Source organism: Syzygium oleosum, unplaced genomic scaffold, assembly GCF_021117445.2.
Source record: "Syzygium oleosum isolate NSW1041296 unplaced genomic scaffold, Sole_v2.1 Sole_v2.23, whole genome shotgun sequence".
In the NCBI taxonomy this organism is placed as follows: Eukaryota; Viridiplantae; Streptophyta; class Magnoliopsida; order Myrtales; family Myrtaceae; genus Syzygium; species Syzygium oleosum.
The window spans coordinates 5,825,337-5,845,050 of record NW_026607507.1 but is presented as its reverse complement, the minus strand read 5'-3'; the positions used below and the strand labels follow the sequence as shown (position 1 = coordinate 5,845,050).

General features: G+C 42.6%; 1 protein-coding gene across 1 annotated transcript; it reads right to left on the bottom strand.

The window, feature by feature from the left end:
- Positions 1 to 17,564: 17,564 nt before the first annotated feature.
- On the bottom strand, positions 17,565 to 19,343 carry LOC130140993 (GTP-binding protein At2g22870-like). Its single transcript, XM_056321560.1, has 3 exons — positions 18,795 to 19,343; positions 18,658 to 18,725; positions 17,565 to 18,046 (listed from the first exon to the last, which is right to left on the bottom strand). Exons 1-3 carry the CDS (start codon positions 19,341 to 19,343, stop codon positions 18,043 to 18,045), a joined length of 621 nt encoding a protein of 206 aa, XP_056177535.1. The 3' UTR covers positions 17,565 to 18,042.
- Positions 19,344 to 19,714: the final 371 nt, after the last annotated feature.

The following is a 19,714-nucleotide window of genomic DNA, read 5'->3' as shown; positions in this document are numbered from 1 at the left end:
CGGGTTTGGCTGTGACTTCCCCCTCTCTTTTCTCTCTTCCTCACTTGTTTCACTCTTGTGTTTTGAGAACAATGTTGCCGACCTCTCAATTCAGAGACATAACTATGTATTTATGGTTTTAACTCAGGTTTATCTCACTATCGCGGGCTTAAATTAAGCCCTTTTTCAATGTGATGAGCTCTAATAACCTAAGGCCAACTTGTAATTAAACTTCAATGGGCTGGAATATGATCAAATTAAGCTCAATTAGGCCCGTCTTGCCTTGAAATTTTTGGCCACAATGCTCTCTAACCTGGTCGAGTTTGGCTTGATGTCCGGGCCAAATCTGCACAATTGATTTGGGTTTATTTTACCACCGCCGGTCCGAAGCAAAATGCAACTAAACTATATGCTAAGCAATATAATTTTAACATTTTTGTTTAGGGTTAAAGATTAATTCCTAATTTTCTGTGCAATTAATTTCTAAATGATTAATCAAAATTTAGGTGTCAACATACAGATAGGTGATAGTTCTTTATCTAAAGAACTCATCTTAGCTCATAGTTTTTTTTTGGTCAAAACAAATTTCCATCCATTACCGAAATGATACATGATAGGACATCTCAAAAGTCACAATAACAAAGCAAGCCCACAAAACTCCAAAACAAACCGAAAATCAGAAATCAAGGCATATCATTAGAGTATGGGTGGTAGAGATAATTACTCGCTCGTCTTTCAAGAACAGATCTGTAACTGCATCCAAGCGAAAGAATCGGCGGCCGATCACCGAATCATATAGCATCATCAATGATAAGCACATGCCGAGATCTCCATCTATAGTTACGGTTTTTCCTTTTAGCGGTGTGCGCCTAGGTTCGGCGTCCCCAACACCATTACTGTACGGAGACAACATAAACATGTTGAAAAAACTTAGATCTGATACCTGTGAGAGCGAGCTTTGTAGCCAATGCGATGCGCCAAAGCTTGTAACTAAAACACGTTGAACGAGCATAGATTTGACATCGAAACTGCTGTGAACACCATTGAAACTGGAGGTGGAAAACTTCACTACAAAAAAACAAGGGTTTTGCCATGAATTTTTCCACGAAAAATTTGGCAAAATTCGTGGCAAAACGAATTTCCAATGAAATTAGCGACGAACAAAAATTCGTCGTCGCAAATTTTTGCGAAATAAAATTTCAATTTTCGTTGGTAATTTGCGACGAAAAAATTTCGTCGCAAAATTCGTGGCTAAATTCGTTGCAAAGTTCGTTGCAAAATTCGTCGCTAATTATTCGTTGCAAAATTCGTCGGTAATTATTCGTGGTAAAATTCGTGGCAAAACGAATTTCCGACAAATTAGCGACGAAAAAAAATTCGTCGCTAATTCCGCGTCGGAAATTTTTGCTACAAAAAATTTATAAATTGCGACGAAAACAAATTCGTGGCAAAATTCGTAGATAAATTCGTGTCTAAATTCGTTGCAAAATTCGTCGCTAATTATTCGTTGCAAAAATCGTGGCAATATTCGTCGCTAATTATTCGTGGCAAAATTCGTGGCAAAATGAATTTCCCACGAAATTAGCGACGAACAAAACAATTCGTCGCAAATTTTTTTTCGCAAATTTTGGCGACAAAAAAATTGAATTTTCGTTGGTAATTTGCGACGAAAACCAATTCGTGGCAAAGTTCGTTGCAAAATTCGTGGCAAAATTCGTCGCTAATTATTCGTTGTAAAAATCGTGGTTAAATTTGTCGCTAATTATTTGTGGCAAAATTCGTGGCACAACGAATTTCCCACGAAATTAGGGACGAAAAAAAATTTGTCGCGTCGCGAATTTTTGCAACAAAAAATTTCAATTTTCGTCGGTAATTTGCGACGAAAACAAAATTCGTGGGAAAATTCGTTGCAAAATTTGTTGCTAATTATTCGTTGCAAAAATCGTAGGAAATCGCGAATTTTTCCGACAAAAAATTTCAATTTTCGTTGGTAATTTGCTACGAAAACAAATTCGTGGCAAAATTCGTCGCTAATTGTTCGTTGCAAAAATCGTGGCAAAACGAATTTCCCACGAAATTAGCGACGAAAAAAAATTAGCGACGTCGCAAATTTTTTCGACGAAAAAGAATTCATGGCGAAATTCGTCGCTAATGATTCGTTGCAAAATTTATCGCTAATTATTCGTGGCAAAATTCGTCGCCAATAATTCGTGACAAAATTTGTCGGTAATTATTCGTGACAAAATTCGTCGCTAATTTTCCACGAACTGTATTCGTGGCTAAATTCGTCGCTAGTTTGCCAAGAAAGTTTTTTTTTTGGGTCGCTAAATTGCGACGAAATCTATTCGTGACAAAATTCGTCGCTAAGTTTGCGACGAATTTTGTTTAGGGACAATTTCGATTTTAAATCTAATTAGCAGCAATATTAATTTCTACAATGTATAAGTTGCAAAGTCTCACATGATGGTATTCGATATTCAATCTCATAATACATAGAGGTAGCTAAGCACTAATGAACATCATGTAATACTTTCAAAACATTGAAAGGACGCGGGACAACCATAAAACGTTGGCAGCTTTGGTACTCGGCAGGACATCAGGAACAGTCACCTTTATCGACACCTGATGAAATATGGATACATAAATAAAGATATCGAATTTGTCCAAAATATAAAAAAAGCATTTATGCATGGACGTGGAACTAGCTATAAAAAAATAAGTAGGAGGATTTAAAAAAAACGTTCAAGGACCAATGTTCTTACATTTGAATATAAGTCAACTTTCACATCCATTAGAAGAACATATGAAACCAGCAGCAAGGTCACAATTCTAACTCCTAAAGCCGAGAGACGAGGACATCACCTGAAGCTTGTCCTCGGACTGACGAGGCAGCTCGCCGCGAGGGGATGACCACAACGACTAGTCGGCCCCGAAGAGAATGAACTAGGAAGGACTGACAATAAAAGCATCAGCATCATCATCATCATCATCACCAATCGCCGCATCATTGTGTGGCTCATCATTATGCCCATCACCTATTGGATTAATAGGAGGTACAGGAGGAACCTCATTGCGATCGATGTCGAGGTGTCGCATGATAATGTGCATTTGTTGTTGCATCACTCTTATTTCTTCGTCCTTCTGTCCAAGTAAATGCTTCAGTTCTTCGTCCTTCTGTACAAGCAACTGTTTCAGTTGGCTCAATTCTTGGGTCATTTGCTCCTCATGTCGTGTCCTCCTCGAAACAGCTGCATTAGAAGGTGAAGTTGCAGCAGCCTTCGTTTTGTACATCCTTGACAAGGATCCCATCCCAAATATTTTTCCTCCTTTCATCCCACCCGCTGCCTCCACCCATAATGCCATACTGTCAACCGATGGCTCAGACACAGCAACACCATCACCACCACCACCATCATCACCACCACCATCACCACTAGCAGTGCTCATTAAAAGTTTGTCATATTTTTCCTATATTAACAATATAGATGGAAAGAAAATAAATTCATATATATTACCATAAATATTAAAAACATTCATGATTTTCATTCTAGTTTCCATAAAGTCCAAACTATAACCTTACATACCTTAATAGCTTTTGCTTGAGCGCCAGTCCATGTATTATTCTTTTTCTGAAATGTGCGTTCAAATGTAGCTGTAAATGTGGGTTCCGTCCCTAATTCATCTGCTTACAAAATATAAACATAAATGAGTAATCATTGAATTAAATGAATCAACATGTTTAAATAGACTTACCATTCTTCTTTTATGCTCCTCGATGCTGACAGAGCCCCCAGCATATGTGGCAGACGTAGACCCGTCACTAGAACTAGAAGCTCGATTCTTCTTGTTCTGTTCACACCTTTGCTTATGCTTCTTAGTTTCCCAAGTTCTCGTAATTTCCGTCCAATTGTCAGCTGTAATGAAATCCGGCTTTTCTTTTGTTCTCTTCGCTCTATTTATCACATATCGCATGTGATCACCGACTTTCTTCTTAAAAATTCTTCTAACCTCATCCTCTTCCATTTCATCCCACATGAACTTACGCTACAATCAATAGAAAAGCAACTGAAAGTTATTATGAGGGTCACAAGTCACATATCCATTACAATGCACCAGACAATTCGTGACAAAATTCATTATTGACCATCAGTATGCTACACCGAACTTAGTTTGTGAGAAAATAGAAGGACAACACTAACCTTGAACTCATTCCACCACAAAGTCTTTACTTCTTTAGGAGCGCTGCTGAAAGTAGTAAATTGCCCCATCCAACAGTTATTGACTATTCTATTAAGTTCCCTCACAACATACGTAGAATCCGTGAATCTGAAAACATGTTATAACAATATGAACAATGAGACAATGAAGCATATGGATAATTCGCAACATGGACAATTTTGTTTACATCCATAATTTACATATACGTAAAAAAATGAAGTACTTACGAATCTCCACATGGGCATATAATGAATTGGCTATCTTCTTCATCATTTGAGTGTTGCACTGAAGAAGAAGGTGGAACCGGAGGAGATGGAATCGAAGGAGATGGAACTGAAGGAGATGGAACTGAAGTAAATTCAGCTCGCATGTCCCCAAGTTCTCCCCTAATATGTTGTTGAGGGTCGGAGGATGGGCCAATGTGTCCGTGTTGTCCATGAACATGTAGTGGTTGAGGGTTAGATGAAAGGGCAGGGGAAGAGGAGAGGGACGGGGACGAGGATGAGGAAGCGGAAGGGCCTGGTCTTCTTTGTGAAACCGCACCACGCATGTGACCTCCACGTTTGTACTGACAAGTAAGAAGGTTAGACAAATATGTTAAAAAATATGAACATGTATTAGGGACAGAAAGTCATTTTCCTTACCATTTTGTTTCAGAAAGCAAGAAATAAACTTGAGAAAATGAAACAAACAGACTATCGCCTCTGATAAATAGTAATCTCTGGCCCTCGTCGGAGGAATCTATTGAAATTTTGACCACATCAGATTCCACGAAAAATAAAAGGAAGCATATTAAATGTGCAAAACGAATTACAACAAGTATCAAGTCTGATGCCACATTTGTGCAAATATATGCCCCGAATATCCCATTTCGCAAAGTTCTAGTACATACCTAGAAAAAAGATCACAAATTACGTTCAACAAGCAAATTTGCCACGAATGCAACCCATTAATTTGTTCCCTGTTTAAGCTTCCTTTTACCTAAGTTTAGATCTTAGCAGAAAAATCATTAAAAAAAATCAACAACAGTGCAGGTTGTGCAAAATCAGCAGGTGCAGAAGCTAGATTTCATGAGAAATCTGGTCTGAATTAGCTATTCTGCAGGCAAAATGTAGAACTAGACCTCCTCCTCCTCTCTAAGCCTACCTTCTTTCCATGGACCAACAAAAACAAAACAAAAAAACAGCAACCAATTGCACCCAACAATGCAAAGCACAATCCCTCCTCTGCAGAAGCAAATTCCAGCCAAAGACACAGCCGAGAACGCAATCCCACCCTCCGGAATCACGGCCGCGACCACCCCACCCCGGAATCACGGCCGCGACACCATTTTATTCAAGGAATCGAGCTCGCTTACCTACCGCGCCGGGCTAGTTTCACTTGGACCGAGCTTCCCATTCCTTCGTCCGAGTACACACGGAGGAGGTGTGGGAAGGAGGAGGAGGGAGGATTTAGTCCACTGGCGAGGTGGACGGCGAGGAAGCCGGCGTCGACGGCGAGGAGGACGGCGTCGACTCTGGGTGAACTCGACGGCGAGGTGGACGGCGAGGAGGACGCCGACGTCGACGGCGAGGAGGACGGCGTCGACTCTGGGCGAACTCGACGGCGACGAGGATGGCGAGGAGGACGGCGAGGTGGACGGCGAGGGCGGCGACGGCGAGGAGGACGACGTCGACTCTGGGCGAACTCGACGGCGACGAGGACGGCGAGGTGGACGGCGATGAGGACGGCGAGAAGGAGATTTGGTTGGGCCAAAATTACTCGGTAGACTCGAGGTGGACGGCTGAAGAATATAAACATGTGTTTCTATTTTCGTGGCAAAATTCGTGGCAAATTTGCCACGAATTTTGCCACAAAAGTCAAGTCTCGGCTCAAATATTGTACAATGTACAATTTTCGTGGCAAAATTCATGGGAAACTTGCCACAAATTTTGCCACGAATTTCAAAAAAAGCCCGCGAAGCCAGACATCTTTATTTTCGTGACAAAATTTGTGGCAATTCGTGGCAAATTTGCCACGAATTTTGCCACAAAATTCAAGTTTCGGGGCAAATATTACTGTGTACTATTTTCTTGGCAAAATTCGTTGCAAATTTGCCACGAATTTTGTCACGAAATTCAAATTTCCGGCGTTGGCGGGCTTTTTTTGAAATTCGTGGCAAAATTCGTGGGAAATTTCCCATGAATTTTGCCACGAATTTAAAAACCTCGGGGCACTAATTCTCCTATATACTTGAAATTCGTGGCAAATTTGCCACGAATTTTGCCACGAATTTAGAGTTTCCGAGCAAATGTGACAAAGTACTATTTTCGTGGCAAATATTACTTTGTACTATTTTCGTGGCAAAATTCGTGGGAAATTTGCCATGAATTTTGCCACGAAATTCAAGTTTCCGGGCAATTATTGCACTAAATACTATTTTAGTGGCAAAATTCGTGGGAAATTTCCCACGAATTTTGCCACGAAATTCAAATTTCCGACGTTGGCGGGCTTTTTTTGAAATTCGTGGCAAAATTCGTGGGAACTTTCCCATGAATTTTGCCACGAATTTCAAAACCTCGGGGCAATAATTCTCTTATTATCGGAAAACTGCCAGCCTGAGGCGTGTACTTCAACGCGGGTTGCGCAGTAGGTGGTAGATGTTGAGCCTGAGGCGTGTACTGCAATGCGGGCAAGAAACATGGCCTGAGGCGTGTACTGTAACGCGGGCCCTGAAGTATTGTGATAATTGGTCGCAGTGAACCTGAGACGTGTACTGTAACGCGGGTCACTGGCGAGTGGTACGGAAAGAAATGTGATGAGGCAAGCGGGAATGCGTGAAACGTGAATTGAGCATGCGTGTGATTGCATATAGTGTGAATATGACTAACGTGCAGGGTGCAAGCAGGATAGGCCCTGGTAAGAATAATTGATGTGCCTGCGTTGTGCTGATTATGTGTGTGATTGTGTTTAGTGATTGTCTGGAGGTACGTGATAGCCTAGGTGGGGTTTAGGGTGTGTGCTTATTGAGATGCGATCTCATGGTTGTTTCAACCAACATTTTCAGAACCCCGGCCTGAGCAATGAATCTTCCTCCGCCGCCGCAGTGTTTTGGGATACCGATGCACACCGACCATGACGTGGTAGAGTGCCCAGCAGACGAGCAAGAGGTTCAGAGGGAATGAGATTCGGAGTGGACGCCAAGCAGAGGGCGTAGGGGCTAGTGTAGGGGTTGGGAATAGGCTTTTTGAAGCGTATTATTTTGGTGATAGGTATACCCAGGCTGCTGATCTTTGTTGAACGTCTGTGGTTTATAGAGTAAAAGTTCGGTGTGCTCATGTATATTGTGCCGTGTAAATTGTGGATATTGTATAAGTTTGAATGAGTAATAGATGTGGTTAATCTCCCCTGTTTACCCCAGTTATTATTGTCCGGGTATTGATCGTGGCTTTCACTGATTGATAAATCTCTGATAAGTTTAATTGGGTCGGCGATTGTTTGGGACGTCGCTATGTTCGACCAGAGAAGTGTGTTGCGTGCTCGATGGGGTTCGGGGCGTGACATCACGTGTTGATTTGGTATCAGAGCGAGGACAGCTCGATCTATACTGATCGAAGTTTGGAGTGATAAGGAGTAGAGACCTTGGGGTAGAAATTTGGGAGACCTTAGCGAGTCATAAGGCGGGATAAGCTATACGTGCCTCCAGATTGTTTGTGATGATTGATTGATTGAGTGAATTGATGGTTGTGATGATTGAAGTGCAGGTGCGGAAGGACCTGAGGTAAGTATGTGTACCTCCTTGATTGAGGTCTTGTGTTGTTTGTGATTAGCCGCATGCTGACTGGTTGATTGCAGTTGTGATAGTTACCTGCCTAGGACCTTAGACCGGTTTAGCTTGGTTTAGGTCTCTAATTCTTGAGTGGAATTATAGCAGGTAAGTGAGTATTGATAGAAACTTGTAAGGATGAACTTGAGAGGTAGGGGTATAAGGGGCCAACCAAATTCTGAGGGCCAAGCAGCAATGGACCCGCGAGTGGATAGTGTCGTGAGAACACTTGAGAAAGTGTGGTAATCTTATAGGTAGGCAGGCTCAAGAGCGAGCTGCCACTAAAGCTCAGGCTGTTGAGGCCGCTGCAGATGCTGCTATTGGTAATAATGAAAGTCCTGATTAAGGTCAAGGAAATGCGAATAGACAGATGTATTAGTTCGTTGAGCGGTTTCTGAAATTGAAACTCCTTCAGTTTGATGGGAAAAAGGTGATCCCGAGGTTGCGTCACTTTCGGTAGAGGAATTGGAAAAGACCATTGAGGTATTGAGGTGCAAGGAGGAGGAAAATGCGACGCTAGCAGTCTGCCAGTTACAAAGAATTGCAAGTAATTGGTAGGGAGCCACCGGAGGAAGAGTGTTTCCTACTGGTACCGCTCCGATTTGGATTGTGTTTGTTGAGGCCTTCAAAGGCAAGTACTTCCCCGAGTGGACTCGAGAACGGAAATTGGCTGAATTTATGAGGTTCCATCAAGGACAGATGATAGTGGACCTGTTTGAGGCTGAGTTTGCTAGGTTATCCAGTTTGCCCCAAAAGTAGTAAAGGACCCATTGAATAGGGCCGGAGGTTCCGTGGTGGATTGAAGCCGGATCTCCGTAGTCGGGTGATATCACTGAGTCTGAAGGACTATAATGAGATTTGTGGACAGGTCTAAGTAATGGATCTTGATGTAATTGTGAGCATGGATTGATTAGTCAAACTAAAATGCCGTGATGGATTGCAGTGGCTGGGTGATTCAGTTTAGTTTGGCTGGATACCCTAAATCCGAGTTAGTGGGGAGTCGAGGAAGAACCTCGATCCCATGAGTTTTACCAGTAAAAGCAACCAAGTGGTTGGATGAGGGTTGTCAAGGTTGCCTAGCAAGTGTGGTAGATTTGACAATAGAGGAAGTGTAGCTGGAGGACATAACAGTAGTGTGCAATTTTCCCGATGTCTTTTCTCAGGAATTGCCGCGATTGCCACAAGAAAGATAAGTAGAGCTTCTTATCGAGTTGGCCCTGGGATTGAGCCAATCTCGAAGCCGCCTCCAAAGGTGTCATTGTCGGAATTGAAAGGATTAAAGGTTCGGATACAGGAACTGTTGGATAAAGGATTCATTCGTCCTAGTGTGTCTCCATGGGGAGCGCCGGTTCTGTTTGAAGGAAGAAGGACGAGACATTGAGGTTGTGTAGCGATTACCGGCAGTTGAATTAGGAGATGATTAAGAATAAGTAACTATTGCCGAGGATTGATGGCCTGTTTGACCAATTGCAAGGAGCCTTGGTGTTCTCTAAGATTAACCTATGGACCGGATATCATTAGTTAAGGATTAGGAAAGAGGATATTCCTAAGACTGCTTTTAGGACGCGGTATGGGCACTATGAGTTCACGGTGATGCCCTTTGGTCCAACCAAAGCTCCTGCTACCTTCATGGACTTAATGAACAGGACGTTCAAAGAGTTTTTGGACCGCTTCGTCATAGTTTTTATTGACGATATATGGGTGTATTCGAAAGGCTCGGAAGAGCGTGAAGTGCAATTGAGTAAGGTGCAACAGATCTTAAGAGAATACGTACTCTATGCTAAGTGCAGTAAGTGTGAGCTTTGGCTTAGCAGAGTAACGTTCATTGGACATGTAATGTTGGGAAATGGAATTTCTGTGGATTCGTCAAAGATTGAGGCCGTGACTAAGTGACCAAGACCGGTATTAGTGATGGAGGTTCGATGTTTCTTAAGATTGGCCGGTTATTGTCGATGTTTGGTAGAAGGATTCTTGTCGATAGCCAGGCCGTTGACATGACTGCGTAAAAAGGAAACTAAGTTTGAGTGAGATGAAAAATGTGAAAGGAGTTGTCAGGAGTTGAAGCATAGGCTGACAACTGCCCTGATCTTGACTATTCCGTCTGGATCAGGAGGATTTGAGGTCTATAGTGACGCGTCATTAATAGGACTTGAATATGTTTGATGTAGTATGGAAGGGTAGTTGCATGTGCGTCGCGCCAATTGAGGCCGCATGGAATGAATTATTTCGACGCACGATTGAGAATTAGCTGCAATAGTAATTGCCCTGAAGATGTGGCGACACTATTTATGTGGAGAGAAAATTTAAATTTATGCAGACCACCAGAGCCTCAAATATCTGTTTTCGCAAAATGAGTTAAGTCTGAGGCAGTGTCGGTGAATATAGTTGTTAAAGGACTATGATTGTGACCTTTGGTATCATTCCGGAAAGGCCAACCGGGTAACGGATGTATTGAGTCTGAAGTTAAGTATCGCACATTTGATGGTAAGGAATGGGCATTGTTAGAAAGAGTACGAGACTCAGGGTTTAGATTCGAAATAAGTCAAATCTCAAGCTGGCTAGCCACTCTGAGGATTGAATCGGAGATTCAGAATAAGAGTAAGATCTTGCGGTCTGCGAATCAAGTAATTCAAAGAATTCTAGAAATGGATAACATTAAGGGGAACCGAACTTCCAAGTGTCCGAGGATGAAATTTTGAAGTTTTGAGGATGTTTGTGTGTGCCCGATGAGTTGGAGCTTAAGAAGAGATTTTATCGGAAGCTCATAGGAGCAGTCATGATATTTACCCGGGCAGCACGAAAATGCACCAGAAATTGTGGTAACATTATTGGTGGAATAAACTGAAAAATGATGTGGCCAAGCATATGGCCAAGTGATTGGCGTGCCAGCCAACAAGTGAAGGCACAACACTGTAAGCCTGGAGGGTAATGGAGACCATTGGAAATCCCAGAATGGAAATGGGAGCATATAACTATGGATTTTGTGACGGGATTACCAAGGAGTCAAAGATGCCATAATGCTATTTGGGTGATTGTCGACAGATTGACCAAGTCGGCACACTTTTTAGCTGTGCGAAAGGATTTCGCATTAGATCGATATGCTGAGTTGTATGTGCAGCAGATAGTTCGTTTGCATGGGGTACCAGTGTCGATAACCTCATATTGTGCTCCTAGGTTTACCGCTAATTTTTGGAAAAGTCTGCAAGCGGCGTTAGGATCGAAATTGCAGTTTAGTATTGCTTATCATCCGCAAACGGATGGCCAGTCTGAGAGGACGATTCAGACTTTAGAGAATATGCTTCGGGCATGTGTGTTGGATTCTCAGGGTAAGTGGGAAGAACAATTACCTTTAGCAGAGTTTGCTTATAACAATAGTTTTCAGTAGAGCATATGAATGACGCCCTTTGAAGCGCTATATGGCAGGGCTTGTAGGACGCCTGTGTGCTGGGACGAGGTAGGAGAAAGAAGTATAACCGGACCCGACTCATGTGCTGAATTATGAGGAGATATAAATTGATGACAAGGTGTCATATGTCGAGAGACCAGTAAGGATTGAAGATCGGAAAGAACGGGTTCTAAGGAACAAGTCGATCCCCATGGTCAAGGTGATTTGGGAACACCACGGCACGAAAGGCGCGACATGGGAAAGTGAAGAGATGATGCAACGTCAATACCCCCAGTTATTTGAGTCGTAAGTTGGATTGTAAATTTCGAGGACGAAATTTTTGTAAGGGGGAAGAGTTGTGACATCCTGAAAATTGGTCCATTTGGGATTTAGAAAATACTGAGTTTTATGAATGTACTCGTAGTTAATTCTCGCCCGGAATTGATCATTCATGGGATACTAACCATTGGGGAAGGGCTAATCAGGGATTTAAATTCGTGCGACTAAGAGAAAATTCGATCGTGAATCGATTTTCGACCATAAAATCGTCGAGGTGACATTTTGAGCCACTGCTGATCGATCCGAGGATAACTAGGGGTCAATTCGCCACTGTCATAGTAGTGGATCGCGGGTGATTCCGCTGGACCACGAAATGAAATGACGAATGATCCTGAACCTATACCGAACGATCGTGCCCCTCGGATCTAGTAATTGATCCTCACGATTTAAATGACAACCGAAGTCGTCACGAACCGAGTGAACTTGCACGTGACTCGATTTATCATCAGTCACGAGTCGAATATACGAATTTCCCCCAAAAGCCGCCCGTTAGTTTGAAAAACACTTGAGTTACATTTAATGAAATTCGATTATTTATTTGAGCCCAAATTGGACATCGGAAAATTAGGAAGTCACGATGGGACGTTAGGACGACGTTGTGGTTGGAACGTGCAGCTTCGGCTTTGCCCGAATCCTTCAGGAAAATTCAATTTCGGCGAGAAAATGGAAAAGTGACCATTTTGCCGTTGGGAATTTATGAAGGGCATGTTTTATGAGGGACGGGTATTTTGGTAATTTTGCCCTAGTTTTGGAAAATGACAATTTTACCCTTGGAATTTTTGAGAAATTCCTGAATTGCCCTTGGATATTTTGGGTAAGATTCGATCTCGGCCGTCGGTTTCAAGATAAGATCGAATTTGGGCCGTCGATTTCGTTTGTGAGAGAGGGGCAAGATGGTAATTAGCCAAAGTTGGTCAAATGTCACTATTTAAGTCTAGACCCCCTCTCTCTCTTCTCTCTCCCCCCCCCCCCCCCAAGCTCTCGGCCACTCTCTCTCCCCCTTCCTCCATCGTCGATCGCCCCTTTGGCCGCTCGCCACCGCGCCCTCACCGCTGCCGCCGCCAGTCACTCCTGTCCGGTCGCCGCCGTACACGCCACCGAGCAGCCCTGACCCTCACGCCGTTCCCTCTCCCTTCGGATTCTCTCTCTTGGCCGTGAGCTGGTTGGCCAAGGAAGGCCGCCGCCGCTCGCCGTTCACCCAAGCCGCCAAGCCGCGCCGCCGTTCGCCGCTGTCCCCGCCGATCGCCACCGCTTTCCACTCTAACCGCGTTAGTCTAGAGTTTGGTAAGTCGCTAAACCCTATTTAGGATGTCGGGTATTAACGAACTAGTTTAGACTCAGTTTAATGTGGTTTTAGGGGCTGTTTAGCGTTGGATTAGGGGCTGATTGTGATGGAATTAAGTGCGGGAATTGTGGACTGATCACGGCTGAGAAGTGGGCTGGATTATGGTGATCTAGAGACCAATTTAGGGGCTAGTTAAGGCTGATTTATGAGCTGGGTTAGAGCTAGAACTTGAATTTTTGAAGTTGTTGTGAATCTCGGATTCGCGGTTACTGTACGTCTTCGACTTACTATTTTTGTGAAGATTTTTGGAGGCAGAATCAGGGGTGATGTCCTTCACGAAAGTTTTTCCTCACATCTTGAAGTATAACATACTTTAAATTTGGAATTTTTGGAGGCCATTTGGGTCGTACGAAAACCCATTTTCGGACCGTATTAAAACTGCCCGGAACACTGTTCATCCCGACCTTCTTGTCTTGCCGAATTTTTATAAAATTTTCCAGATCTATTTTAAACAAAATTCCTTCACAAAATTTTTTGGTGACTTTCATTTCTATGACATATAAAAATTTCAAGGCTTTTCAAGGTGATTTGGGTGTTGAAAGAAATGTATTTTGAGGACAAAACAGTCTGTTAGAGCGAACTGACTTTGGTCTGATTTCGAGGGACAAAAAGGCATGGTTGTAGATTAAACCGGATTTCGTGTTCTTCGTAAGAAATTTTTATTAAGATGTTTTTTATGATATATCCAAAATTTATAATTTTTGGAGTTCGTTTACTATTTATTTTGGTGAGATTTCGATCACTGTGTAAACTGCCCAAAATTACCCCGATTCTTTGGATATTCATTTTTATGAGCGGAATGATGGGGGTGTCGAGGTTGAATAGTTGCTGCCAAGAGGACTGGAATTTATGCTTGAATATGTGTTGTATGAATTAATTTGAGGATGAAATGAGGATGTTTCGGGGCTGGAGTGAGACTGATTAGAGTGCCGGACGTTGTGGATTGAAATGACGGACATATAGTCCGATTTGGAGACGATTTGTGTCGGTTTGAATGGGCTGTGATGTGGTTGTGTTTGTGGGCCGTGAGTGGCCTTGTGTGTTTATTGTACCGAGATTTGATGGATTGAAATATGCTTGATTGTGTGCACGCTTGGGCCGGACTGAATGAATTGTCAAATAGGCCATATCGAATGCTTGGTGAGCATGAAAAATGTATGTGAATTGTTGCGTGCACGGGCCGCGTGTGATTGGCTAACTGAGTGGCAAGTGGTTGTTGAGCATATGCATGAGCAAGAAAGTGAATGTGGTGTGGCATGTGCGATCGTGGGAATTGTACCGTCCTGAGGCGTGTACTTCAACGCAGGACGATGCCCGATATTACTGGAAGACTGCCAGCCTGAGGCGTGTACTTCAACGCGGGTTGCGCAGTAGGTGGTAGAAGTTGAGCCTGAGGCGTGTACTGCAACGCGGGCAAGAAACATGGCCTGAGGCGTGTACTGTAACGCGGGCCCTGAAGTGTTGTGATAATTGGTCGCAGTGAACCTGAGGCGTGTACTGTAACGCGGGTCACTGGCGCGTGGTACGGAAAGAAATGTGATGAGGCAAGCGAGAATGCGTGAAATGTGAATTGAGCATGCGTGTGATTGCATATAGTATGAATATGACTAACGTGCAGGGTGCAAGCAGGATAGGCCTTGGTAAGAATAATTGATGTGCCTGCGTTGTGCTGATTATGTGTGTGATTGTGTTTGGTGATTGTCTGGAGGTACGTGATAGCCTAGGTGGGGTTTAGGGTGTGTGCTTATTGAGATGTGATCTCATGGTTGTTTCAACTAACATTTTCAGAACCCTGGCCTGAGCAATGAATCTTCCTCCATCGCCGCAGTGTTTTGGGATACTGATGCACACCGACCATGACGTGGTAGAGTGCCCAGCAGACGAGCAAGAGGTTCAGAGGGAATGAGATTCGGAGTGGATGCCAAGCAGAGGGCGTAGGGGCTAGTGTAGGGGTTGGGAATAGGCTTTTTGAAGCGTATTATTTTGGTGATAGGTATACCCAGGCTGCTGATCTTTTTGAACGTCTGTGATTTATAGAGTAAAAGTTCGGTGTGCTCATGTATATTGTGCCGTGTAAATTGTGGATATTGTATAAGTTTGAATGAGTAATAGATGTGGTTAATCTCCCCTGTTTACCCCAGTTATTATTGTCCGGGTATTGATCGTGGCTTTCGTTGATTGATAAATCTCTGATAAGTTTAATTGGGTCGGCGATTGTTTGGGATGTCGCTATGTTCGACCAGAGAAGTGTGTTGCGTGCTCGATGGGGTTCGGGGCGTGACATCACGTGTTGATTTGGTATCAGAGCGATGACAGCTCGATCTATACTGGTCGAAGTTTGGAGTGATAAGGAGTAGTGACCTTGGGGTAGAAATTTGGGAGACCTTAGCGAGTCATAAGGCGGGATAAGCTATACGTGCCTCCAGATTGTTTGTGGTGATTGATTGATTGAGTGAATTGATGGTTGTGATGATTGAAGTGCAGGTGCGGAAGGACCTGAGGTAAGTATGTGTACCTCCTTGATTGAGGTCTTGTGTTGTTTGTGATTAGCCGCATGCTGACTGGTTGATTGCAGTTGTGATAGTTACCTGCCTAGGACCTTAGACCGGTTTAGCTTGGTTTAGGTCTCTAATTCCTGAGTGGAATTATAGCAGGTAAGTAAGTATTGATAGAAACTTGTAAGGATGAACTTGAGAGGTAGGGGTATAAGGGGCCAACCAAATTCTGAGGGCCAAGCAGCAATGGACCCGCGAGTGGATAGTGTCGTGAGAACACTTGAGAAAGTGTGGTAATTTTATAGGTAGGCAGGCTCAAGAGCAAGCTGCCACTAAAGCTCAGGCTGTTGAGGTCGCTGCAGATGTTGCTATTGGTAATAATGAAAGTCCTGATTAAGGTCAAGGAAATGCTAATAGACAGATGTATTAGTTGGTTGAGCGGTTTCTGAAATTGAAACTCCTTCAGTTTGATGGGAAAAAGGTGATCCTGAGATTGCGTCACTTTCGGTAGAGGAATTGGAAAAGACCATTGAGATATTGAGGTGCAAGGAGGAGGAAAATGTGACGCTAGCAGTCTGCTAGTTACAAAGAATTGCAAGTAATTGGTAGGAAGCCATCGGAGGAAGAGTATTTCCTACTGGTACCGCTCAGATAGGTAAATCGAGAGAAACGAAAGAGAGAGAGGGAGAGAGAACAGCGAGGGGGATATGAGGAATCAGTTGAGAGAGAGAAATTGGGGGTGGGGATGGATATCACAAAAATGATTTTCTGTGTCGCAACTTAGCGACAAATTTTTTTTCCGTCGCAAATTAGCCACGAATAATTTTTCGTCGCAATAGTCGTTGCAAATTTGCCACGAATAACTTTCCGTGCCAAAATTCATCGGAAATTTGCGACGAAAAATTTTTCGTCGCTAATTTCCGACGAATTTAGTTTTTGTGGCGAAAGTCGTCGCAAATTTGAGACGAAAAATTTTTCGTCGCGAATTTTCGTGGCAAAATCCTAGTTTTTTTTTTTTTTTTTTGGTAAAGGTAAATGTATATATTACTTTTCATTAAACCAATACAACCTAAAGCCAAAACCAGCCTGTGACCCAATTAGGACATGGAGATGTCCAGACGAGGTCAAAGGTGGTTCCGCGAGGACTATACAAGAAGACAGAGGCTAGAGTAAACAAATCTAGAAGATCGTAATAACTAAAGCCCAGGTATCCAGTTCGCTTCAAAGAAAATCCTAGTTTTTTTTGTAGTACTTAATCAGTAAAACTCCAAAATCTAGAATTAGATCGGAGAGAAAAGTTCCCTGATATAAGATTGGGAGAGCAAAGCTTCCAGATCTAAAACTAGATCAAAAGAAAAATAAGAAAATAAAAGGAAAAACAACTAGGAGGGGAGGGAGAGATCTAGGTCAAATCCCTCCCCTCCAGAAGTGCACCCTCCAGAAGTGCAAGAGACGAAAAAAGGTTCAGAGAGGGAGAGAGAGTAACTTTTCAAATTTGAAGAGTATGGCATTTAGAGCACATATTAACTCATAGTTGAATGAAGATTAAAATTCATGTTATTGAAAAATTGCATAATCACATTCCTGGCAACTCTTGCTTGATCGACTTTTCAAACATTTCATAATAGCAAAATATGTATTACGTACAAACAAAGTTATCATTCATATTTTTATATGTCTAATTTCAGTAATGATTTGCCACAGATTAGCGCATTGCTAATAATATCTAATGGATTTTGGAGTAACCACGAAATTAATCCATCAATTCCCATGCATAGCACGAGCTTGCTAGATGTAATTGTAATCCAATCAACTTGTTTTGTCGAAAAGTGTCGAGGAAATACTTTTCAAAGCATGGATCGACGAGTAAATCAACAAAGGGTATAAATAGTCCTTTGTTAATTCTTAAACAGGAAACGCAAACCAAGAGAAAATTAAAAATGTGAGATTGGAGATAATCGTGTCTAAGCATGTAAAGGTAATGAAATATAAAAAATAGGAAGAAAAAATTGAACTATTGGTTTTCTTTGATTGATTGGCGGTCTCTTCTACAAACTACAATTGAAGTATTTATATCTACTACCGATAGTTATCAACGATTAAAAAAGAAATTGAATATACCCTATGCAATTCTTACAATTCAGCAATCTCTATTACCAACAGTTACTAAAAAATGAACCACTCTACCGCTTCAATGATTGCTTCTCCTCCGCTACTTCCACAGTTGTCTTTTCCACTTTTCCACAATTTTCACTATCAGTTGCTCATGAACTTCTTGGCTCCACTACTCTACGATTGCCTTAAGTTCCCCCTTGAACGAATATCTCTCATGCAGTTGCATCCAAAATTGTTGGCTTCAATACTTGGATGGTTACTTCATTCTCACTCCGTCAACGGAGCCTTTTTGTCACTTGAGTCGACCTTTGTTTATCAACATTCTACTCACTGACTTGGTAATTTTTACTCGTATCCTCTGTCAGCTATGATAGATAAGCGGCAATGAAAAGAGTGAATGGAGAGCTATTTTTGTGGGAGAGTTAATTAGCAAAACTAATCTTTTAGCTCGAAGAATCCTTTAACTGTTTATTTTTATTCTACTCATTCCATGGAACTGTTGATTGACAAAGGCAACAATGAAAAAGCATAGTATGAAGACAAAGCATGTAAAAATTTACTTCTTCCACTTCACGATTTATATCGAAAGACGGAAACTAATCCTTTGCCGCTTGTCAAAGGGTCCACTACGTGAGGAACAGAAAGACCTTAAGTTGGAGACGGAATTTCCAGCCTCTACATGTTAGCTGAAAGAATTACTACCTTGGCATATCCAAAGTGACAGGTAAAAAATGCTTAAACCATTTGAGCGCAATTAATCAAGTTTTGAAGGCTCGTCAACAAGTTGTGATCCAACGATTTTCCAGTTTCCCACTCTAACAGCTTTGAATCGACTTACCTCACTCGATTAGTGGCAGCATTCCCAGAAACGAAACGTACATATTACTTCACATTCTGTGATTTTTTTTTTGCATTTATAAGCCGCCACACAGCTGAAAAATTTAAGCAAGCCAAAAGCCAGGTGCTTAAAGCTCACCCGTAACCCGGCAAATCCACAACGTACCAACTCTTGTTCACCAAGAAGCGATTTATAAGCTCTCTTGCCTGCAAAATACATCAATTAATCAGCCCATCCCTCGTGAACAAAGTAAAACCATAAGGAATAGAAAGGACCTGGTTTCTTGGATTTAACTGTAACTTCCTTCTTCCTCTGAACCAGAGCATTGATATGCCAAGACTTGCCCCCATTAGACGGACCCATAATTGCAAACTTGGGCCTCCCATTTCGGGACAGTCCTTGGCCCTCCCACTGCTCTTCACGAACTTCACTTCCTTAATCTGGGCGTGACCCTCAGCCGGATCGACCCTGGGCAGGAAGAAGAAAACTTTCTGAACGATCCGGGCCGAGTCCGAGGCTGTCGGGCTCGCTGTTTTGAAAGCGAAGGCATGGAAGCTAGGGCCGTGGTGGGTGGGCTGCAAGAGAGGAGGGGTCTTGAGAGAGAGCGAGAAGAGTAGGGCATTCGGAGATGGCTGATGTGAGGGTTGAAGAAGAGAGGTCAAGTGCAGAGTGAAGAGGTGATTTTGCAGTGTAAAGCCATTGTCGGACGGAGATGATTTGCTTTGCCTAAAGGGGAAGTCGAGGAAGCGAAGAAAAAGAGAAGAGGAAGCGAAGAAGCAAAGGGAGAGAGATTGTTTTATCAGTAAGGAAGCCTGCTTCAACATCAATGGAGGGAGAGAGAGAGAAAGGAGAGTGAAAGCTCCGACGAGTAGATGCCATTCGGACAATGTGATGATCAGTGAGTGGAGTGGCCTCTCACTAGGTTGGAAAGCAAAGACTAACCAATATTTCTCACTTTTCTTTAGCAATTTATGGAGTGATGCGGCCGTCTTTTCATCGACCCTCGCTCCATGTCACCTAAATCCGAGAGATATATAGTACATTCCGATCAACATGTCGAGTTTCTAACAACTACTATAGATAGAAGCTAAAAGGGCGGACTTTTTGGGTTGGAAGCCAAATTTTGTGTTCTTTTGTGAGATACTTGAAAGTTCGGATATAATTAGACTTTATCATTAGACAAAGTAATTTCACT